Source organism: Dufourea novaeangliae, unplaced genomic scaffold (genome assembly GCF_001272555.1).
Source record: "Dufourea novaeangliae isolate 0120121106 unplaced genomic scaffold, ASM127255v1 scaffold299, whole genome shotgun sequence".
Taxonomy (NCBI): Eukaryota; Metazoa; Arthropoda; class Insecta; order Hymenoptera; family Halictidae; genus Dufourea; species Dufourea novaeangliae.
This window is the reverse complement of record NW_015374192.1, coordinates 163,910-183,846: the sequence shown is the minus strand read 5'-3', so window position 1 is coordinate 183,846 and position 19,937 is coordinate 163,910. Positions and strand designations below refer to the sequence as shown.

General features: G+C 48.3%; 1 protein-coding gene across 2 annotated transcripts in view; it reads right to left on the bottom strand.

The window, feature by feature from the left end:
* LOC107192256 (cell surface glycoprotein 1-like) overlaps positions 1-19,937 on the bottom strand; it is a 71,794-nt gene that overhangs the window by 20,800 nt on the left and 31,057 nt on the right. For both annotated transcript variants that reach the window (XM_015581469.1, XM_015581470.1), the window contains 3 exons: positions 14,976-15,315; positions 7,223-7,381; positions 6,531-6,647 (listed from right to left, as the gene is read on the bottom strand). In XM_015581469.1, coding sequence (XP_015436955.1) covers positions 6,531-6,647; positions 7,223-7,381; positions 14,976-15,212 — 513 coding nt within the window. In that variant the 5' untranslated portion in view covers positions 15,213-15,315. The remainder of the gene's footprint in view (positions 1-6,530; positions 6,648-7,222; positions 7,382-14,975; positions 15,316-19,937) is intronic.

Here is a 19,937-nt window from a genome sequence, read left to right as displayed (position 1 = left end):
ACCCGGGACACGCGCTCCGCTGGAGCAGTAGAGATATTCTTGTGCTGCGTCGAACCACGTTATTCTGGCTCTTTTCGTCGCAGCGTTCCTACTGCCCCCCGCCCCTATCGATTCTCATCTGTTCAGTAAATTCATCGCGGGAATCTCATTAACGAGCCGCCAGCTTAATTGGCGATTTGGTTGCGCGCGCGAGGCACACGATTAGGCCTCGCTGTCGGGAGATTCGAGGACTTGCGAAATGTGCTCGACGTCGTGAGGATTTCTTTTTCCCTCCCTCCTCGTGATTCGAGGTCGTATTCACCGGCTCGGAGGAATCGAACGGCACACGCCTCGAGCACAACTCGGGGAATGGTGTGTTTTTTTTTATGATTTTTTTTGCGCGTACTTTATATGCGCAACTTCGGCTCGGTATCATACCAGCGATTCTCAAGAGTATTCGCGATCCTTCGATTCCCGCGAAACCGTTCGATCAACGTCTCCGATTTTTTCGATCGTTAATTAACGAAGCTGCCCCCGCCGTTCCTCGACCGCAAACGGAGACATTCGTACCCGGAATTTTCTCTCGAACGTGATCGTATTACGGTGGCCCGATATCAGTTTCCGAGCGTGCGTCGCGAGGCACTTCCTAAAAATTCACGCGATGGCGAAGGCACGCGAAAAATCGCGTGGAACGAGCACGCAATCGCGCAGAAAGATACACGAGCGGGCAAAGTAACGAATGAACGAACGGATGAATTTCATCGGGACCATTAGGAATGAAATCGAAGCCAGTAGAAACTACCGAGGCGCCTTCCGCGGCGAATCAAACCGGTTTTTAACCGTCCTCCGGCCGATCTTTTGCCACTGCCTGGCGACGTATTCTCTGCGCTCGCGACGACGTATTCAAGCAGGGCACATGCATGTACCGTTGCATGCTGGCAGTTGCAACTCCGCGGAGGACTGTGACATATATTTTAAGAGCACCACGAGCCCACCGTATCTCGTCACTTGTCACATAAATTTGTACCCTCCCGGACGGGTTACGATCGAGCTCCGCGCTTCGAACAAATCGTCCCCCTTTTTCTCGTCGAATCTTCCCTCCCACCGAAACCTGCCCCGTACGAGATCTATTCAAAATCATTTGTACCTTAATCGAAACCCCTCGATACGTTTATTCCGTTCGACTTTTCAAGTTTCGGTCGTTTCTTTGCACCTACCCGATGCACCATCCTGTTCCTTTACCGTTGTATTCTTCGTCGAGACGACCCGAAGTTGCATAACCGTACTCCGGCAACGTGTCTATCGAAAAGAAAGGATCCAGCGCACAGATTCGTGACCGTGAAACAGTTGGAACAAAGGAACTAGTGAAAGTCTTTCTCTCGCCCCTTGGCTTCGTACGCGTGGCTCGCCAAACTCTCTCTCGTCGGCTGCCCTTAACCCTCTCGCGTACAGGTGTTTTCTTTTTTCCGGAGGGTTGAGTCACGCGAGGCGAGGAGAGGGCAACCTTCCACCTTCGATCTGCCGTTACACACCCACGTACTCGCCCCCTCCGCGCGTACTATGTCGGTGGTAATTAATACCACTCTGGCCGTGCGAAATCCTCACCCTTTTTCTCTATCTCCTTTTTCCAACTCTTTAGAATAAAAAGTCCGTCGACGCCACACGACGGCGACGTATACACGGGAACTGTTCCGCAGCCAGCGAGAGTCGAGTAAAAGGGAACAAAGAACGAACCGCGACCACACCCCTTCTAACAGGGTCTCTCTCTCTTCGAGCGCGAGGGTGGATGTGCATGCAAACAATGTGACACATTCGCGTAGGTGCGAAAACCGGGAACTCAAGCCGGCGAAAAAAACTCTCGAGCGATCCATCTGTCTGCTCCACCCTCTCCTTCTCTCTCTCATTCTCCCTCGGCTGCGACTCTCATCTCGCAATCTTTGCTTCATCGATAGAAGACGCTCTTCAGACGACGAGCCAGCTTCCTCTAGCAGCCATCGAGGGGATTTGCTTTTGACCCGATCGTCCGTCTGTTTGCGAGATCTCCGGAGACTTACAAGGAGAGGACTCCAAATGTATATCACAGATTTGGTTCAAACTCTTCTCACTTAAAGTATAAACTATGCAGAAACAAACCCTAGTGGGGTTTCGCCACATAGGCCTTCGTTGTTGAAAAAATTAATAATAAACATTCGATCGTCTTCGAGGTAAAAACACGCGGACGAAATAAAATTCGAGCGGAAGGCCATACACGCGTTTCACAAATGTACGAAAAGGGGCGAAGGAAGAGGAATAGGTCCGTAATAGAAACGCTACCCTCCGCGGTCCTGCCTGCCAGCTTGCTTGCCCTTCCTACGCGTTTTCCCGTGGCCGTTACGAACTTGTTTACGATCGCATAAAATGTTAGAGCGGAAAGCCGTGGCGCGCGCGACCAGCCGCTGTATATACCCATCCTGAATAGGCACGATACGCAAGACTCGATTACGCGAATTTATGTCGTCGCGCAAATTACTCGTTCTCTGGGCGAATAATAAATAAGGAGGCTTGTTATTTTTAACGCGAACCGCGCCCTTATCACGGGTGACATTGCAGTCGCGAGCTGGAGAGATAGCGCACGCACGAGGTCCGGCGATGTAACCGCGCTGAACCTTGCGAAACAGATTCCCTCGCGATATTCTCGCGAACGAGGTAGGTACGTACACACACTTATGTATATGTGTACAGTCGCTGCATTAATTTCTGGCGTGAGCAACGGGATATTCGAAACGAGAAGGGATTACATGTGTGTCAGTCGAAGCGCGTTGTAATCTGCCTCGATTCCCACAGTCGAGAGTAAAATGAAAAAGCGCCGCAGACATAGTAGGAATCGTCTGTTCTTTTGAAAGCATCGCCGCGAAAAAAGTGTCACGAGTCAGGAATAGTCAATTTTCATTTTATCGCATACAATATCTTCCAAAGCGTAGTTCCACCGTTCAGAAAAATGTCACAAGTTGAAGTCCAATACTTCAAGCGACATAGTGCTAGTTTCACTTTGTTTAATATATGAAAAATCACACGTTTCCGACTTGTGACTATCGCTATCAGTGGTCGAAATACACATCGGAAGAGGTATACGTATGTAGTGTGACGGTGAACTATTAATGCGTTGGCTGCGCTGCTAACAGCCGGACAGGGACCTTTTTCAGGCGCAGACTTGGCAGCTAGATAGTGCGCGCGCGGCGATTGCGACTCTAGACACTTCGCCCCGGTGAATGAACTGCGAGGAGTAGGAGGTACGAGAAGACGCAAATCTGATCGTCGATACGGACACGGCGTTATCTAACGGGTGTGTCGAGGATCGTCGTCGGGCAACGACACTCGCAACGGCGAATCTCGACAATACGGGGCTCGACCGACCGAGGCATTTTCGCGACAAATAACGCGCCGCGTAGGTAACCGTATCCGGGAAGTTTGGGCCATTGAACCGTGTTGTCAGTCGGCACAATGAGCGAGCAGAAGCACAGTGCAGTAGAACGAGCGTCGAGCAGTCCCCGTTACCGATTTCTCTGACAGATACGTCTCATTTCCCGTAGGAAATCGAGTCGATGCGTTACACACCTCTGGGAACGTGCGCATGGCTTATAATTGCTCTCTTCCTTCGTTTCAAAAACCGAACCCACAAATTTCTTGGGCCCGTATACTAAGCAACAGCGAGAGACCTCGAGAATACCCCCTTAATCGAGGAGACAGGGGATCGAAAGGCAAGGATCGTTCGTCTTCGAAGATTATAATTCCACGTGTCGCAGGAGGGTCCCCTTCGGAGAATATACACCACCACTCCCATTCTCCTCTTCGAACCGTGCACAAGTCTTCTACGTCACGCGCGCGTAGTCGTATCCCGCGTCTGTAAAAAAGGTCCGCACACGCAAATCCGAGGCAGCAAAGACGACAACGACGATCCACGCGCCAGGGAGAGGCCGTTCGAATCTGTTCGGAGCCCCACAGACGCGTGCAATAGGTGAACAGTGGAAAACGAGTCGGGAGAACGGCGGCAGCGTTCAACGATCCAACGTTTTAACGGAACACGAAGATGAGAGGCCAGAGCTGGGGGAGGAGACTGGACGGTATGGACGATGCGCGGTGTTCTCTCCGCATGAAATACGGGATAACAAGGCGGAGAGCAATAAGTCATTCGTTCTTCGCGTCGGTGTCATAACACGCTGCACCGGGCACAATGACATCTTCGCTATTACGAGGCCTCGTTGCGGCACACACTCACAGAGCAATATACTCACAGGTTCTTTAATGACCCGGAATGCCGGCTATTCGAAGGGAGAGTGAAAGTCGCGATGATCATAGTCCGCGCGATATGCTACCGAGGACTTCTCGACGATATGCCTAGACCAGCGTTTCCCAAACTTTTCCTACGACGGAACACTTCATAACGCCTGAATTTTGAACGGAACACCTTCGTCATTTTGTAGGGTAGGTTGGTGTATTAATTCAGGCTGAAACTCGGTGACGTTTATTTTAGAGAAATTGCAAATTTAACTGTTTATCTCTTCGTTATATCAATTTTCACCACCGTGTCAATTTAACACCGAGGGAAAAATTAAATTAGGAAAATGAGGGGCGGATAAGGGTTAAGGTCCGTGTACGGAGTGACTCGTTAGTCTCGAATTGTGTCTTGGCAATCGAGCACAAAATTTTCAACCGCAGCCGGTGTACCGCTCCATCCGAGCGACACACGAGACCCGAGGAGGAGTCGATTTTACGAACACCGCCCCGATGGACAGCTACGTACGACTTATTTGATCCTTGGATCACGGCCGCGAAAGCGGAGACGACGACGACGAGGAGGGCGATTACGTGTTCTGGAAGAACGAGGGGAGACGCACAGCCGAGAGGAGACAACACAAGGAATAGCCCTGAAGCGGCAACAGGGAACCCGAGGGGGATAATTCAGTGACTCGAAGCCGGTTTTCCATGGCGGCCTATCACGAAACTCGCGAGAGGTACGACGAACCAGAAGGATGAGTCACGGCCTGTTCGCCCTTCCCACTCTTCCCTCTGTCGCGGTGAGCTTGCAGAAAAAGAAAGGGAATCTGCGGTGTGCTGGTCGAACGACAGACAGAGACGAGGTGGAGGAAGATGAAGAAGGTGGTAAAGAAACGAGGAGGATTAGCCCTGACGATCTCGGGGCTACGGTTCGCCTACACACGGGGCTAGGGTCGACACAGCCATTGGGAGGAACGAGAAAAATGAGACAGGCGGGCGACCTCGCTACTTATTATACGTACACTCTTGCGAGCGGATTTATAGCGACGTTCCCGAAACGAACTGTGCTTACAGTGTGTTCACTTCTATTTCCTGCGGAATTCGAAGATCAGCTGACACCTCTCTATGTCGATCCATCAGCTAATGCAAGTTCTCGAGTCCCCAGTGATTTCACTCGGGCACGCTGGTCTCGTTAATTGCGTTACACGAGAAAGATCGATGGTCCAACGAAGATTTCAATCGGCGATAGAGCACGGACTTGGGCTACCGCGTGAAGGGTATTGAAATCGAAACCTTACACTCTCTAACGATAACTACGGAGACGCGAGACGACGTTTAACAACCTCCCTGTTGCCGATGCCCATCGAGCTGCAATCAAAACTACACGCGCACGGCTATAAATATATATGAAAAAGGGGAAAAAGTTTGGAATCGCGGCCAGATATTATAATTGACTTTGTTAACGCACGGATCGTTCCGGTATACGCTTATCATTTTTCTTAAATATAAATCTCTGATAATCACCGCCAGGCCCGAAGGATTTATTGGACGTCTCGAGGCCAATTAAACACCGGCGCGGAGCTTTCGATCCGTGACGGTTATCGCGTGGTCGTTCTCGATTATACCGGCAGGCAGGTAGGTCGATTGCTTGAAATCGAAGAGAGCACAAATCACGCTCGAACGGGGCAGCGCGTTAACGCTCTGCGGTTTCGCCATCGTTCCGCGCGCGACCCCCGCTTCCATTATTTCTCGACACACCGAGAGCTGGTCTAAGCCGGTTAATCGATCGGTAAGCAAACGGAGAGGTGAATTATATATGGGTTCGCGACGATAGGTTCTTTACAAACCGAGGCGATAAATCAACGGAACCGTTGCTCGAAGCAACAGTTGGACCATCCCTTTGGTGGTGGTTCCTTTATTTCGTATTCAAATCGGGAAACAGTTCCTCTTGTGCATGTGTGTACATATACGCGTTAAAAAACAGCACGCGGTGTATCACACGTTACGAGCGTGATACAGACAGATAATGGTCGTGCTCCCGACGACAGTTTTTCGTTTGGTTTTGCGTTGCTGTCGACCATCAATCGCAACCAATGAACTATATCGATAGTGTGCGCCCCGTTGCTCTCTCGAACGAAAGAAAACATCGGATGACACAATTAACGGAATCTCGGTTGACGTTCGAGGACAAGATCTTTCTTTGCGTCGTCGCGTACACGTCTCCTACTGCGACGCAAGAAAAAAAAAAAAGAACTCCGTACACGTAGATCGGATAAGGTAAGATATCCCTTACTCACCTCTGTGAGAATTTCCTCCTTGGTGACATCTCCATTCTTGGGCGCTTCTTCGCGGGCCGGCTTATTCTTGTCCTTCTTGCTGAAGCTGATCGACCTGAAGGACCACTTTTTCTTCATCTATGAACGAGGAAACGGCATCGATAATCATCGGAGTACTCTCTCATTACGCGCAAACTACGTGCATGTGTCTGTCTTATTGTTCTAAAACGCGTGCACGCAGCAGCAGGTTAAACCGCACACGCATACGAACTTATTGCACTTACCGAATGCAGGTATGTATCGAGTTGTGTGCTAGGGGAAACCGGGGCAGTTTGTAATACGGGGTAAGTTGTAACATAGTCAAAATTTTCTGAACGACAAATTTGGAACAAATTTGAAAGTGTCTGTTTTATAACTACAGGTTAGATTTTTATTATTTGAAGTACGTAAGTAAATATTGTCTGTTTTATTTCAATTAACCACCATCAGAAACCGTTTAAATTTTTGCTTTTTGCTGATTGAGGAAAACACTTTTGAGAAAAAATTATGAAAACTTTTTTTGTTACAATCTGCCCCGGTCTCACCCACCCCCGCCGGCTTCAAGAGCCGTCGAGCGCAAATTACCATTCCTCGCCGCCGTGTAATTACCCGGAGTTTCGTCTTTCGTGCAACAGACTACTGCTATTCGATACCGATTTCGCTCGTTCTCTCACCTTCTCCTTCTTTTTGGTTTCCTTGCTTTCCGGCGAAGTAGCAGTAGTGTTCGGACTGGCGGCCGTGGGTTCTGTGGGTGTCGTGACCTCCGCCGTCGTTTCCGCGGGAGATTCCCCGGCCGATTCTTGCTTCGTCTCCTCTGCTTTTACCTCTTCTTGCTGGAAAAAAAAACAAAGAAACGGGCATTTAGTTTCGGATAAGTAAATTTGCACAGGGGGAGGGTGTAAAGAGTGTGACTTGACAAAATTTCCGAGCAAATACACTTTACGCGTAAGATCCAGGACACTGTTTACCATCGACCATTCACTACGCGTCACTCGTAAATCGTGCATTAACGACGACACGATTTCTTCCGAACCCGGTGTCTACTATATTTTTCTTTTATTGGGTGACGCAACACCCTCGGTCTCTTTCGCCTCCCGAGCAATCGCTTTTATTATTCATGAGACGAAGTTTTTTCGACGACTGTGGGGAACTATTGAAGAAAACAACGACCGATCGAATAAAAAGATCAGCCAAAGGTGAACGCGGAAAAACGGGCCGCGCAATCTTTTCCTCCGCACCGTGTGTAAACAAAGAACCAGAAGGGCATTGAAAATTTTCCGGTAGAAGCGTGGAAAACTCGCCTCTCGTTCGCGGAAGATCCATAAAAATAATGGGAGACTTTGTTTTCGAGTCACGATTTCGTCATTTGATCACGCTCGCGCGAATCGTTGCGGTCAGTTGCGTCATATCTCTACGACAAATTTTCCACGCCTCTGGCGTGTTCTTACAGACGAAACATCAACGGTACAGAGCGATTTCTGTGCGTTTTGTACACGAAAAAATATCGCGAATAGCATTCGATCGAAAGGAAAAAGCCGGAGAGAAGTTCGCTAGCAATAACACTTGCGAGACTTATCGGAATGGAACAGCTGCGGCGGCTCAGGACAACGTACCGGGATGAAACCGCGAAAATCTCGGATTACAGAGGACGATCAGTGGTTCTCCTCCGAGCGGCGGCGAGTCGACAACGTTTTACGTCCGCTCTGGAATACACGTTCGTCGCGACCACAGACGTATAAGTCGCGATGCGAAAAAACGTAACGTTAACTCGTAATCCTCGTTCTCTCTCGTTTCTCGACGTTATATACCGTTCCATTCTTCGTGGAACAAACACGTTGTTCTCAGGACACGCGACACAAGTTATTATTCTTCCCCGAGCATTATCATCGTGTCGGTATTAATAAGAATAAGGAGCGAAAGCTCGATTGTGTGTGCGTCATACGGCCGATCGGATGGTCGTTCTCGGAGGTGAGGCTCGTCACCGTTTGTCCATCGTGACGAACGAACCAACAATCCAGGGGGGAATACGTTATCGCGGAATTATGCTACTTCATGAATCATTATATTTGAAACTCGTCCACACTCCGATTTAATGGAATACGACCTAACCGGAACCACGTCGTATTGTTTGCCTCCTTCGCCGCGAGACACGGGGTCTTTCGCCTTCGATCGGAGTAAACACACATCATCGGTCGGGCTTTATTATCGATGCAAATCCACACCAGAACAATTCCATTTCATCCGTTAACTACTTAGTTCCCGCGGGTACTAACGAGCCGGCTGTATTACCGCCGCTAATCAAACCAACAATCGGTCTATTACCCGTAGAGGCAGCCAGGCAGCGACGTAAGTGAAAAGCGTAGCGGGGCTCCGAGGCGAGGCGCCGATTTACGGTTTCATTCCACACACGCGGGCACTCGGCCCCTGGGTGTTGCTCGATCACACACGGCCAACTACTCACACGGGTGCGACACACCTTTGTTTCTCTCCTGGATACCAGGAGAATCTTTCATCGTCTCTCGAACGCGCATTATATTATGTAAATATCTGGTTATTTTCGTTCTGGCAAGCCAGACGAGACGTCCGTCCGTATTGGATATCGCGGTATCGCGGCTGATACCGAGCAGCGGAGAGAGGAAACGAGACGGTCGACCGAGTAGTCTGTGTGCCTCCTGGTAAAATGAAGAGAGAACTGGATTATTCAGGCCGCTTTGAAGAACTAAAAAGAAGCCGAACCACGTTGTCGATTGGGGTCGTTCGTTGTTTATTCATTTATTCATTTGTTTATTAATGTACGATGGTGAAAACTCTTGTTACAAATGAAAAACACAAGATCCAAGAATTTTCCACGAGTTCCCTCGTTGGTATCGCGACCCTTTCGGTATGCTACATCGAAGATGTTGCATCGCTCGCGAATGCGTTTCGTTAACCAAGATAAATCGCGAAAGATTCGAGCAATGGTAAACCCGACTCCCCTACTCCGTTCCCCGCGTCAATTTTGATTTCGTTATCTGCCATCCCCGATTGACCCACGGACGAGAGAGAGGTCAGCGTGGATAAACGCAGGCCGACCGGTCAGGCTGGTTGTTTGCGCGCTAGTTACTGAAAAAGCCTTCTTCAACGACGCGCGCCGCGTAGATTCGTTCATTTCCAATCGGTTGTAATTGATTAGACGCGTACAATCTCATTTGGTTTTCATAACTTTTTTCTAGGATACACTCTCGCGACGTAAATATTCATGGAAACGCGACGGCGGCTGATCAGTGCGTGGCGCGCGCTATAAATAAAAGAATCCCACGACCACACTAATACATCGATCGCCAATGATTTATCCCGAGTTTGATATGCAGAGGGGTGCGCGAACCTTGCCAGCCCGATAAAAAGAATCTCCATTTGTCTATCGAACAATATCGGAATACCAAGAAATTCGCGGTCCGAGGACACACGGCGAAGGACGAGTAGCCGGCGGGTGCAGGTGCAGTTTTCTGCGACGAATTCCTGTCCGTTGAATCAGCAGCAGCGCCACGGCCAGCTACTAAAATCTTACGAGATCCGTGTGGTACGGAAAAATGACGGGAGGGATCACAGAGGAAAACACGTCGCGAAACAATTGCAACGACGGTTTTCGGAGCGAGGAATTATTCTGGAAGGATTAACGCGCCGAGAAGGGAACACGAAACCAAACTCACGACGTGGACAAGGACACCGGGGCTCGACGAGTTTCGTGCAGATAATCGCCAGAGAGCCTTCCGTGATCGATTCCGTTCTCCCTCGAGTAGAGACCGAAGAGCCTTCGTCGTTTTCACTGCAACCGAGACACGAGGCTTTCGAAAACGCGCCGTCGAGTTTTATGTGTCGTTTTACTTTCGTATCGAAGACTCACCACGCGAGAATACAATTCACAATACATACACATTTATCGCCGAATACACATTCGAATGGAATTCGAGCGGCGGATCTCCAGGCTTTTAATTAGTGGAAGCAAACAGATGACTCGTGGTCTCGTATTAATTAATAAACCGAGTAGTCCGGTTCGCGTCGTTTCGTACCGACGCCGCGCGATGATTCACGCAAGAAAGCTGCTCCTCTTCCCTCGAGACACAGTTCACGAATCGACGGCGTTAACAGCCCCGCGTTTAAAAGATCGCGTGCCACGGGCCCCGTCGCCGCGGTCTATCGCGCGAAATAAAACTATACACGGGCGTTATGGTGTTGGTATTCAGGTCACTCGGTAACGTACGCTTTTGCCGTGGCCGAGAACCACCTCGAGATTAGCCACGATTACTTGGGCGCGGGAATACATTCGCCACGATCGTAAAAAAAAAAAAAAAAAACGACCTCTCGCGCGTATGGAAAAGCCCGAGAAAATAACGCGCGACTGAAGACCGCGTCCTCGGTAGCGTTTACGACGTTCGAAATTGGGTTTTAATTGAAGCGGGCCGAGCGAACACGCGATGAACGCAGGGATCGGTGTGTGTGTATGTGTACTGTGTATCGGCGTCGTTAAATTGCATGGTCAAGGTTAAGAAAGTAAGGTCCGGCCTTTCCATTAGGTAGACTTGCTGCTCGCTCGGTTGCCGCACAGCCCGCAGATATATCTTAAATTATTCGTGAAACACTGGCTGCTGCTCGACGCGGCGGCAGGCAGCAGCGTCGTAGATCCTCTGTTCGTGAAAAAAATAAAAGATTGCCGCCGACCGTCGCGCGGCAGGCTGAGGCATAGTATCAAGGGCAGGTGTTCGATGCGAGAGAAGTCTCGAGTGGTTGCGCGCACCTGCCGCCTGAGAGATTTTGCAAGATCCGAAACGATGCTGACGACGACGTGCGCATTTCGTTGCGTCTCTCTCTGTCTCTCTGTTTAACTCTAGAGATTTTGCAAGATCCGAAACGATGCTGACGACGACGTGCGCATTTCGTTGCGTCTCTCTCTCTGTCTCTCTGTTTAACTATCTTTACTGATATTGCTCGCGGCCGGAGTTGCTAAAGGTAGTTAAGCTGCTTTTAGGCATGAACTTTTCGAATTTATGAAAAATGAGGCGTAGGGGAAGGGAATTACTGGAATTACTGAAATTTATCAAACGGTAGAAGGTCTACCCCTACACTGCTTGTTCCCCTAGAGGAAGCGACATTGGTCGTCAGTGTACAGACCTAGTAGTCTTGTCTCGCGTAGACAGACCGTGTGTGTCCTGCAACACGTATGGTTCTTATTGGTACTAATCCGCGGCGGCTTTATTGTATAAATAAATATAGTAATAACAACTTAAGACATACGTAATAACATAAATTTGTACACAGGTACATATAACCCTTTCAAACCTGATGGTCACACTTGTAGATGATACTGAACTTCTCCGTGTTCTTTCACTTGTCCCTCTTGGGTGTAATGCGATACTTGAGTCCTAATGTACACATATCTGTACATCTAATATCTACAAAACTATGGGACATATAAATATTTCTTTTTAACAACATACAATCTAAACAGTTACTGAGGTGAAACGTCTAATCAATTTTTTTTTTTTTTACTCTTAAAAGAAAATTCAGAATTCAGATCTGAGAGGTTTAATTACATCGCCGTGGCTAGTACCAATAAGCGTCACACGGTGTGCAGAGCGAACATTGTCTTTTTATACGAAACAAGCCCCCTAGGATCTCTAAAAAATTTCGTTAATGTTCATGCCTAAAAGTAACTACCCACGGAAGCTCTGCTCGTGGCTTCTGCGAATCCAGGATCTCTGATAACCTCGACTAGCCAAAGACAGAACAAAAGATTTATTCGTCTAGGACAGTTAGGTATGCGTGTCGGTGCAAAAAACGCTCTCGTCGCGACGCGTCACGATTACAGTTAACCGCGAGAACACGTGACCCGTACGACGCGCACGTCCACCTGTACAATCTCGACTGGAACTTCAACCTGCGTACACAAACTCGAACGGTATCTCCCATCATCCCCGCTCCGAAAAACTCTATTCCGTCCAACTATCGAGGATCTTTGATTTACGCAAAAGCTAAAAGACACAGCTGACTCGCAAGAACCTCTGTGGTCGAATAATCGCTTCGGGATGGTATACAGCGTCGTATCAGCGACTCGGTATCCGTTCGTGTGGTGCCAGCGGCTTGCTCCCTGCGATCGCGATACATTCTCGATGGTGAACGCGCGGCGAGGCCGATAACACACGTTTCACGAGAAGAATTACAGTAACGCGCAATTTCCACGGCTCGTGCGTGAAAGCTGAGATCGAGAAATTGATACAGCGTTTACGTCTGCTCGCGATACCAAAGATTTCGAGCCACGGTCGTATATCCTTTTTGCCGAGGGGGAACCACTTTCGTTCTCGCATTCGTCGAATGTGGTATTAACACGGTCGTGTGCATGTATGTATTCCACGTCCGCGAACGGATACAGCCGAGCCGTTTCGGAAAAGATCGCTATCCAACTCCGATAGCTAAGTAGTACAATGGGCGTGCTGCTACGCGTGTAAAAATATAATTTTTCCAGGAAATTCAGTATGCCACGGGTCTCGCGCGAGCTTTCCGAGCACTCTAGAAAAACAGCAACCACTCGATCGATATACACACGTATGTACAACGTTTTGTGTGTAAAGACTGCTGGCGGGCAAAGGTAACCACCCGGGGAACTTTTAGAATCGCGACGTAAAATTAGAGCGGCGCCGATAAGCCTTTCGCCGCCGCCCCCGAGAGCAGCGTCGTTGTAGTCGTTGTTGGTCGATCGAAAGGAGAAGGAAAGAGGAAAAGGCCTCCTATTAAACGGAAATGAAAGCAAGAGGCAGAAGGAAGAGCCGATCTCTTTCTCTCCCTTCCTCTCGCGTGCTACCGTATCTGGTGCATGACAGGCTGTCGGGGTTGCTCAATCGAGGAAATATCAAGTTTCGTCTAGCTCCTGGAGAGCGTTTCACGATAATACACTGACACGGTTACGCGATTCGTCGAGAGCGACAGTACCGACAGGAACTTTGGATGCTCGACGCCGGCTCTGCCACTGACAGCTTTTGGCTTCTCGACCCTTTTCGGATCTCGTCGACACCGTGCGCGCAACAGATGAACGTGTTCCTCTCGAGAGTCTCGATTCCCCCCGTCGTCGCAGATTGATATTTTTTTTTTCTTTTCTTATCGTTCGGCGACTTTATTCGACGAAACATCGTTTCTCAATTTTTCGATCGATTAAGCGTCTCGAACGCGAATCAAGCACGTATAGCGTATCTCCTAGGTCAATCTCAGAATAGTACGGGGCAGTGTAGACGCGCACGTGCATGGTTAGCAGCCCGATGCTAGAGACAGATTAGAAGACACGCTAGAGTAATCAGCTACGACGCGAATATAATACCATGTTTTTTCAACGTCTACGAGGTCCGAAGAGGCACCTCTCCCTACCTGCTCGTCATCTTACGATGAATCAATCGAATGTACAGACTCTTCTCGATTATCGTCCCCAACTTGGGTCCGCGTCGGGACAATAATCGTATAGGGAGAAATGCTTCAGACCTTCGTAAATTCATTTTTTTACCCGAGCCTCGACAACAAAGTATGCGTTTGACAGGTTCCACGGCCTCCCATTCCTCAGTGCTGGAAATCATGCCTGGACAATAATCGTGTAGAACAAGCCAGATAATAATCGAGAAGAGTCTGTAATAGCCGAGTCACAAGCGAGTAGGTTCAGTTCCACCGGGAAAAAATCGAACGAAATGCACTCGCTGATTACGTTCGACGCGATCGATAGCTGATTCATTAACGTTGTTCGCGGGACGATAACTGTGAGCGGGTTCGCGGAAGCCGCGACGACGCATCGGTCGACGACTGTGCACCGTTGCGTCGTCGTTGGAAAAACAGCAGTACACGTTCGTGTGAATCATCGTTTACAGTTTACGTCGTTGTTAGAACAGCTTGACACATTCTACGCTGGTGAATCTCGGTCGCTGGAAGCCTCAGTGTTTTCAGCTCAGTGCTTCTGCTACTTTCTTTTCTTTCAACAAGTGCCTAGCAACATTTTAATCCCGTCATAACACGGGACCGGCGTAGAATGTGTTAAGACAACGGAAACAAAACTATGATCTCAAGGGACATCCGAGGAGTATTTTTATTTGTTTATTTATTTGTTTATCGTTGAATGACATTGACGCGCAGGGTACGTAGGTACACGACGATACGCGTCTTGCAACTACTCTCGACTCGAATCGTCGCCGGTAATTGCGACCTCGCGATTGCATAAACCCGCGCGCATAAAATGTCCCCGGCCGATTCCGGCGAATCTCCGTTATTATATACCCACGGGTAGCAATTACACGGTCGAACATCCGTGTCGGAATCGCTTCGGCGATTCTCGATTAAGACGAGAAGAAGATATTGTGACGGGCGTGTAACAAGAAAAAATTCGAATAAATATTAAGACTGTTTTTCTCTTTCTCTTACCTTTTCTTTATCCTTTTCTTTTTCCGTGGTTTCGTCCTTATCCTTGTCTTTATCCTCGGTCGAGTCCGTGTGCGGCGCTATGCCGTTGGTGGTGGGCTTCGTGTCGGTTTCCTCGATCCTCTCCAGCTTGCCATCGCCAGGTGCAGCGGCATCTCCGACACTTCCATCGGCCGGTAACCCCTCCTTCTTAGGTGTCGGCGTTATGTCCACGGACCTTCTGCTTTGTCTCCCTCCCATCTTGCTCCGTTTGCCTCTCTATCCTTCCTCTGTCTCACCTGTCTCCCGTACTCGCGCTCCTCCGGATGCTGTGATCAGGTGTCGCGCGTCCAACAAAACTGACCTGCAATCACAACCGGGCGAAAGTCAGCGAATCCCCGCGCACTCGTGAACCAGATATTTACACAGGGTAGATATATAGGGTATCCCAGTATTGATGGTACAACAGGGGAGGAGGTGATTTTACATGAGAAAATAAGTATAAGTTTTTTAAGGTTTCGTTTTCGAGAAAATCGACTTTGACAATCTCTACTGGATACGCGTGCATCTGGATAGGACGTGGCTAGCGTGTCTGGTCATTGCATTCCGTTTCTACTTACTCCTACGGCAAATACACGAGTTTCGGAGTAATATTCAAAATCAATTATCTCGAAAACAAAGCCTTAAATGAGAAAAATTTGTTCCATATTTTCGACTTATTTTCTCATGTAGAATCACTCCCTCACCGGTTGTACCATCAATACTGAGACACCCTGTATAAATAACCTTAACTTAAACTATCGAAAGCTTCGTTATATGATAGAGGATAACCACGAGTACGTCTGTAATTCGCGATCTCGAGCAAACAGAACATTCAAAGCCTCTCCTTCACTTATTATCGGTTGCTTATCAATTCATGTGAACAGGTTGTCGCGATTATCGGGACATTCGCACGAAAAGGAAATTGTAATCGGGAACGCGTACTCACAGTTTCAAATTTATCGCCTCGATTCGGCCGAAATAGAAAAAGAAGGACCGACCTGCTAATCGTGCACAGTTCTGCACACGATGCACCCGTGCGGTGCGATTTCGCAAATTACGCTCGACCGTAATGGGCCAGGTCCGATAAGCGTGATTTATTTAGTTGTCGGCATGCGGGTGCATTGCCTAGCTTCGGAAACGCAAACACGTCTGCGTAACTGGAACACAACGCCGGGGCACACACCGTTCCGAACTATTTTCCTTGACCGAGATGGACACGGTGGTGCACGAGATCGATTTCATGAATTCAGCACCACCATCCACTGGCAACTTCGCGCGCGCCTGCTTCTTGCGATACACATAAAAGTTGTTTTTCTCGAGGTCAGCGCTCGATAAAACATCGGGAGGAGAACGGCTCGGCGATTCGATGTTGTTTTTCATTGCGAAAATAAATCACATCGTTCGCAAGACACACACACACACAGAGCGCGTTCTATTAATTCGCGATGGAGATAGCTTAGTTGTGTCATAGCAGACTCTATGAATTCGACGTGAATCGGCACAACATCGCGGGCAGGTGCAACTTAAAAGATTCCTCAAGCGATCGAGACCGACTTCGGCCGCAAAAGAAATCGCCAGGTATTCCGGCGATGATGAATAATATATGAACTTCGAGGCGATGGTACGAGAAACAGAGAGAAAAGAAGAAACAGGCCTGTAACCGGCACGAAAGGAATCCCTCCGAGTTAAACACCGATATGCCGACCGGTTTTTAATCAAAACTACGCTCTGCGTATTATGTATATCAGAAATTTTCCTATTTACTCGATTCCTGTGTCGGTAGAAGTTGCTAACGGAAATCGCGGTTGTTCGTGTGACTTACGTCACACCTCGAGGAAAGAAATCGTTTCGAAAGACAAAAGGTGAGGAAAACGCGAGGAAGAAAGGCGCTCTTTCATAGGACTGGACTCTCTAATTATCGTCTCGGAAAACGGCCTGCGACCTGTTAAAAGGACGTGGACGGTGGCTAACGGTTCACAAGCCGATTCCGATGTTTCTCCCACGGCGAAAGAGGAAACGATCCGTTGTTCGAGCGAGGACTGCGAAAAACTGGCACGACGACGAGGCTAAAGTCGCACACGAAACCAGACGATTCATTCGAGTTTAAAAGACCACGTGGTGGCCGTGGACACGCGCCGCTGACTGGCTCGCAGCCACGATCCGTAACGACGCATTCGCGGCTACGAGCGACCGACTAACGTTTGCCCTCTACAGTAAATCCTTGATGAGTGTTCGAAGGCTTCTCGGCACTAAACATTAAATATTTCACAAACTAATGGTCATATGCAGCTGAAACAAATATCATTGGTTTCAGAATTCCAAAATCAATCACTGTGCTGAACCTCGTTAAAAAGTCAACGATATACCTGGGAATCTGTCCTTGTCAGTGAGGAGGAGCCTGCTAACACTCATCAAGGATTTACTGTATATCTACTGTCTATTTATAAAATGCTCGGAAACAAGATAAATTATTGTACCACGTTAACTCCTTCAGGAACGAATTTATTAAGACCACAAAGAATATTTTTCTCAATCTTCCGCTGTATTTAATTACAGTTTCGAAATATTGCTTGAATCAGAGAAAAACTAAACATACACATACGTGCCAGTATCCCTCATGATATTAAAGAGATAAACACCCCCTTTGGTAGCGGGGTGAAAGATATAATATCCAGCATTTCGTGATCGTACAATTACAGCAAGCTGCAAGGCGTGAAAGAAAGCAGAGTGAATTAGCTTCCTAGTTACAAAGTGTTTCTGTACGTTGATAATAGGAAGGGAGGGGGGATGATCAAACGCGAACACGGCACACGCTATCTGATCGAACGTGGGCAACGATGCACACACGCGGTTCCGAGCTTTTCTGAAACAGAAGTTAATACACGACTCGAAAGCGCGTCGTATCACTGTCGCTAGAATAATAGCCGGCTTCTCTCTGGCCAGGGCAGCCTATTCACGGTGCATTGCACTTTCCGTGTTCCCGTGCACAGCTTTACCAAGCTTCCGTTAATGCGTTGATGGTCAGTCTATCGAAATACACCGGGTGCTTGCTTTTCAGCTGCATATTTTCAACGCACACGCGTTATCGAGTTCCGCGAATTTTCATCGGCAACAACGAATTACCGGAAACAATCAACGAGGAGATACTGGAATGTACTTTCCCACTTCGACGTCCATATTATCTGTATCAACGGTTCGAACGGTACAATGGGAACCTTCTCTCCTACATTATCATTATTCTTACGTAACAGAATAATGGGCCATAATACCGACCCCTTACGATGGAACACCCCCCCCCCCACTCCTCCGTTAGAACCGAATTTTCCGAACAAAGTGGAGTACACGCCGCACAAAGGAGCCAACGAATCCCCAGGGGGAGGGAAAACGCCATTAAAAGTTCCGCTTCATTTCGCGCCCCATGATAAATCCGGCGAATTACGACAAACATTGTCGAGATCGTCGAATTATTATCGAGCCTAACGCGTACAGGAAAACTACAGGATGCATCGAAATGAATTTATTCCAAAGAATTGATTACAACTTTATTCTTAGGGAGGAATATAGAATCAAATGTATTGCACATTTTTCGATCCGAAAGAGTCCAGAAATGCTCGGGATGAAATATCAGCGAGTAAGGAAACCATACCGAGGAAAAGGAAGCGTATAATTTGCCTCGATCGTATGTATATTAGACAGCAGGAAGAGCCTCGACAAATATTTATGTTGTTCCATCTTTCTTTCTCTCTCTCTCTCTCCCTCGAGTGCGATGCACACATGCAACCGTGGAGGCGCACACGTTGGTAAAAAATAGATTTAGTGTAGCCGAGATGCATCGAAAGTACAGAGCTAAGTGGCGAGAGGCCGAAACACGTGTCGAACTGCCGTGAGGCTCGTGGGAAGAAGCGTGGTTAGCATCCCACAGGAAAAATAGCCTTTCCTGTCGTAACTCACTCGTACCTACGATTTATCTCGTCGTCGTTCCTATATTTAGCGTGTATCACCGGTTGCGAACTGCATCGTGAGATAAAAGTACCGCGAATCGTCGCGCGTTCGTTCAAAGTCTGTCGATATAAAAAAAAAAAAATTATCCCGTGTATTTCGAGAATCGAAGGATACGAAAACCGCGTGGCACGATGACGACGTAGACGACTCCGTAACGATGGTTCTTGGAAAACTGTCGTTATTTCGTATCATTTGCGCGTTGCTCGGCAGAAATGACAGGATAAAGAAGGAGCACGAAAGGAAGTCGGTCGGGGGCCGTTCAGACCACTTATTTCTCCGATTCAGGCTCACCGGACACCGGTTCAACGACTCGGTGCACGAGGCACAATTTTCTGGAAACCAGGCGAGATCACAGCCCACCACCAACACTTCGAGTCGTGTGACTCTGAGTCATGGAACGATCTGACCGATCAGATAACTCGAAATCCAGGCTACTGTAATACAATCAACACCGGTGATTATGTCTTATTATCTCGTTCGCGATAGTTATTGCGAAACGTTGGAGTTCCGCGTAAGGAATCGCGGAAAAATTCGATTTATCTCTCTTGAGAGAAAGTACGCAGCCGCTAAACTAGTAGATTCCGATTACTATTTCAATTGCACGACTATTCTCCACTACTAATTATCTATTCACCGAGGGACCAACAGGAGCGTATAAACGAAACCGTGCAGCGGTGAGAGATTTCTTTTTGCAGATCCGCTCAATAGATTAATAAGCGCATTCAAGGGTCACTGCCGTCGAAGACTATTAAGGCGTTAGACGATGGTGTCACGACAGCGTATGGGAACTAAATTCCAACGATGTTAACGAGAGAAAATGTCGCCGGCGTTTATGCGACTTTAACGACATTAGGACGAGTCCGAGTTCGTCGAACGTGTGCTACAACACAGGTGCAAGATTAAGCGGGAATGGGTATTAAAACTATCGCTAGAAGGAACGAA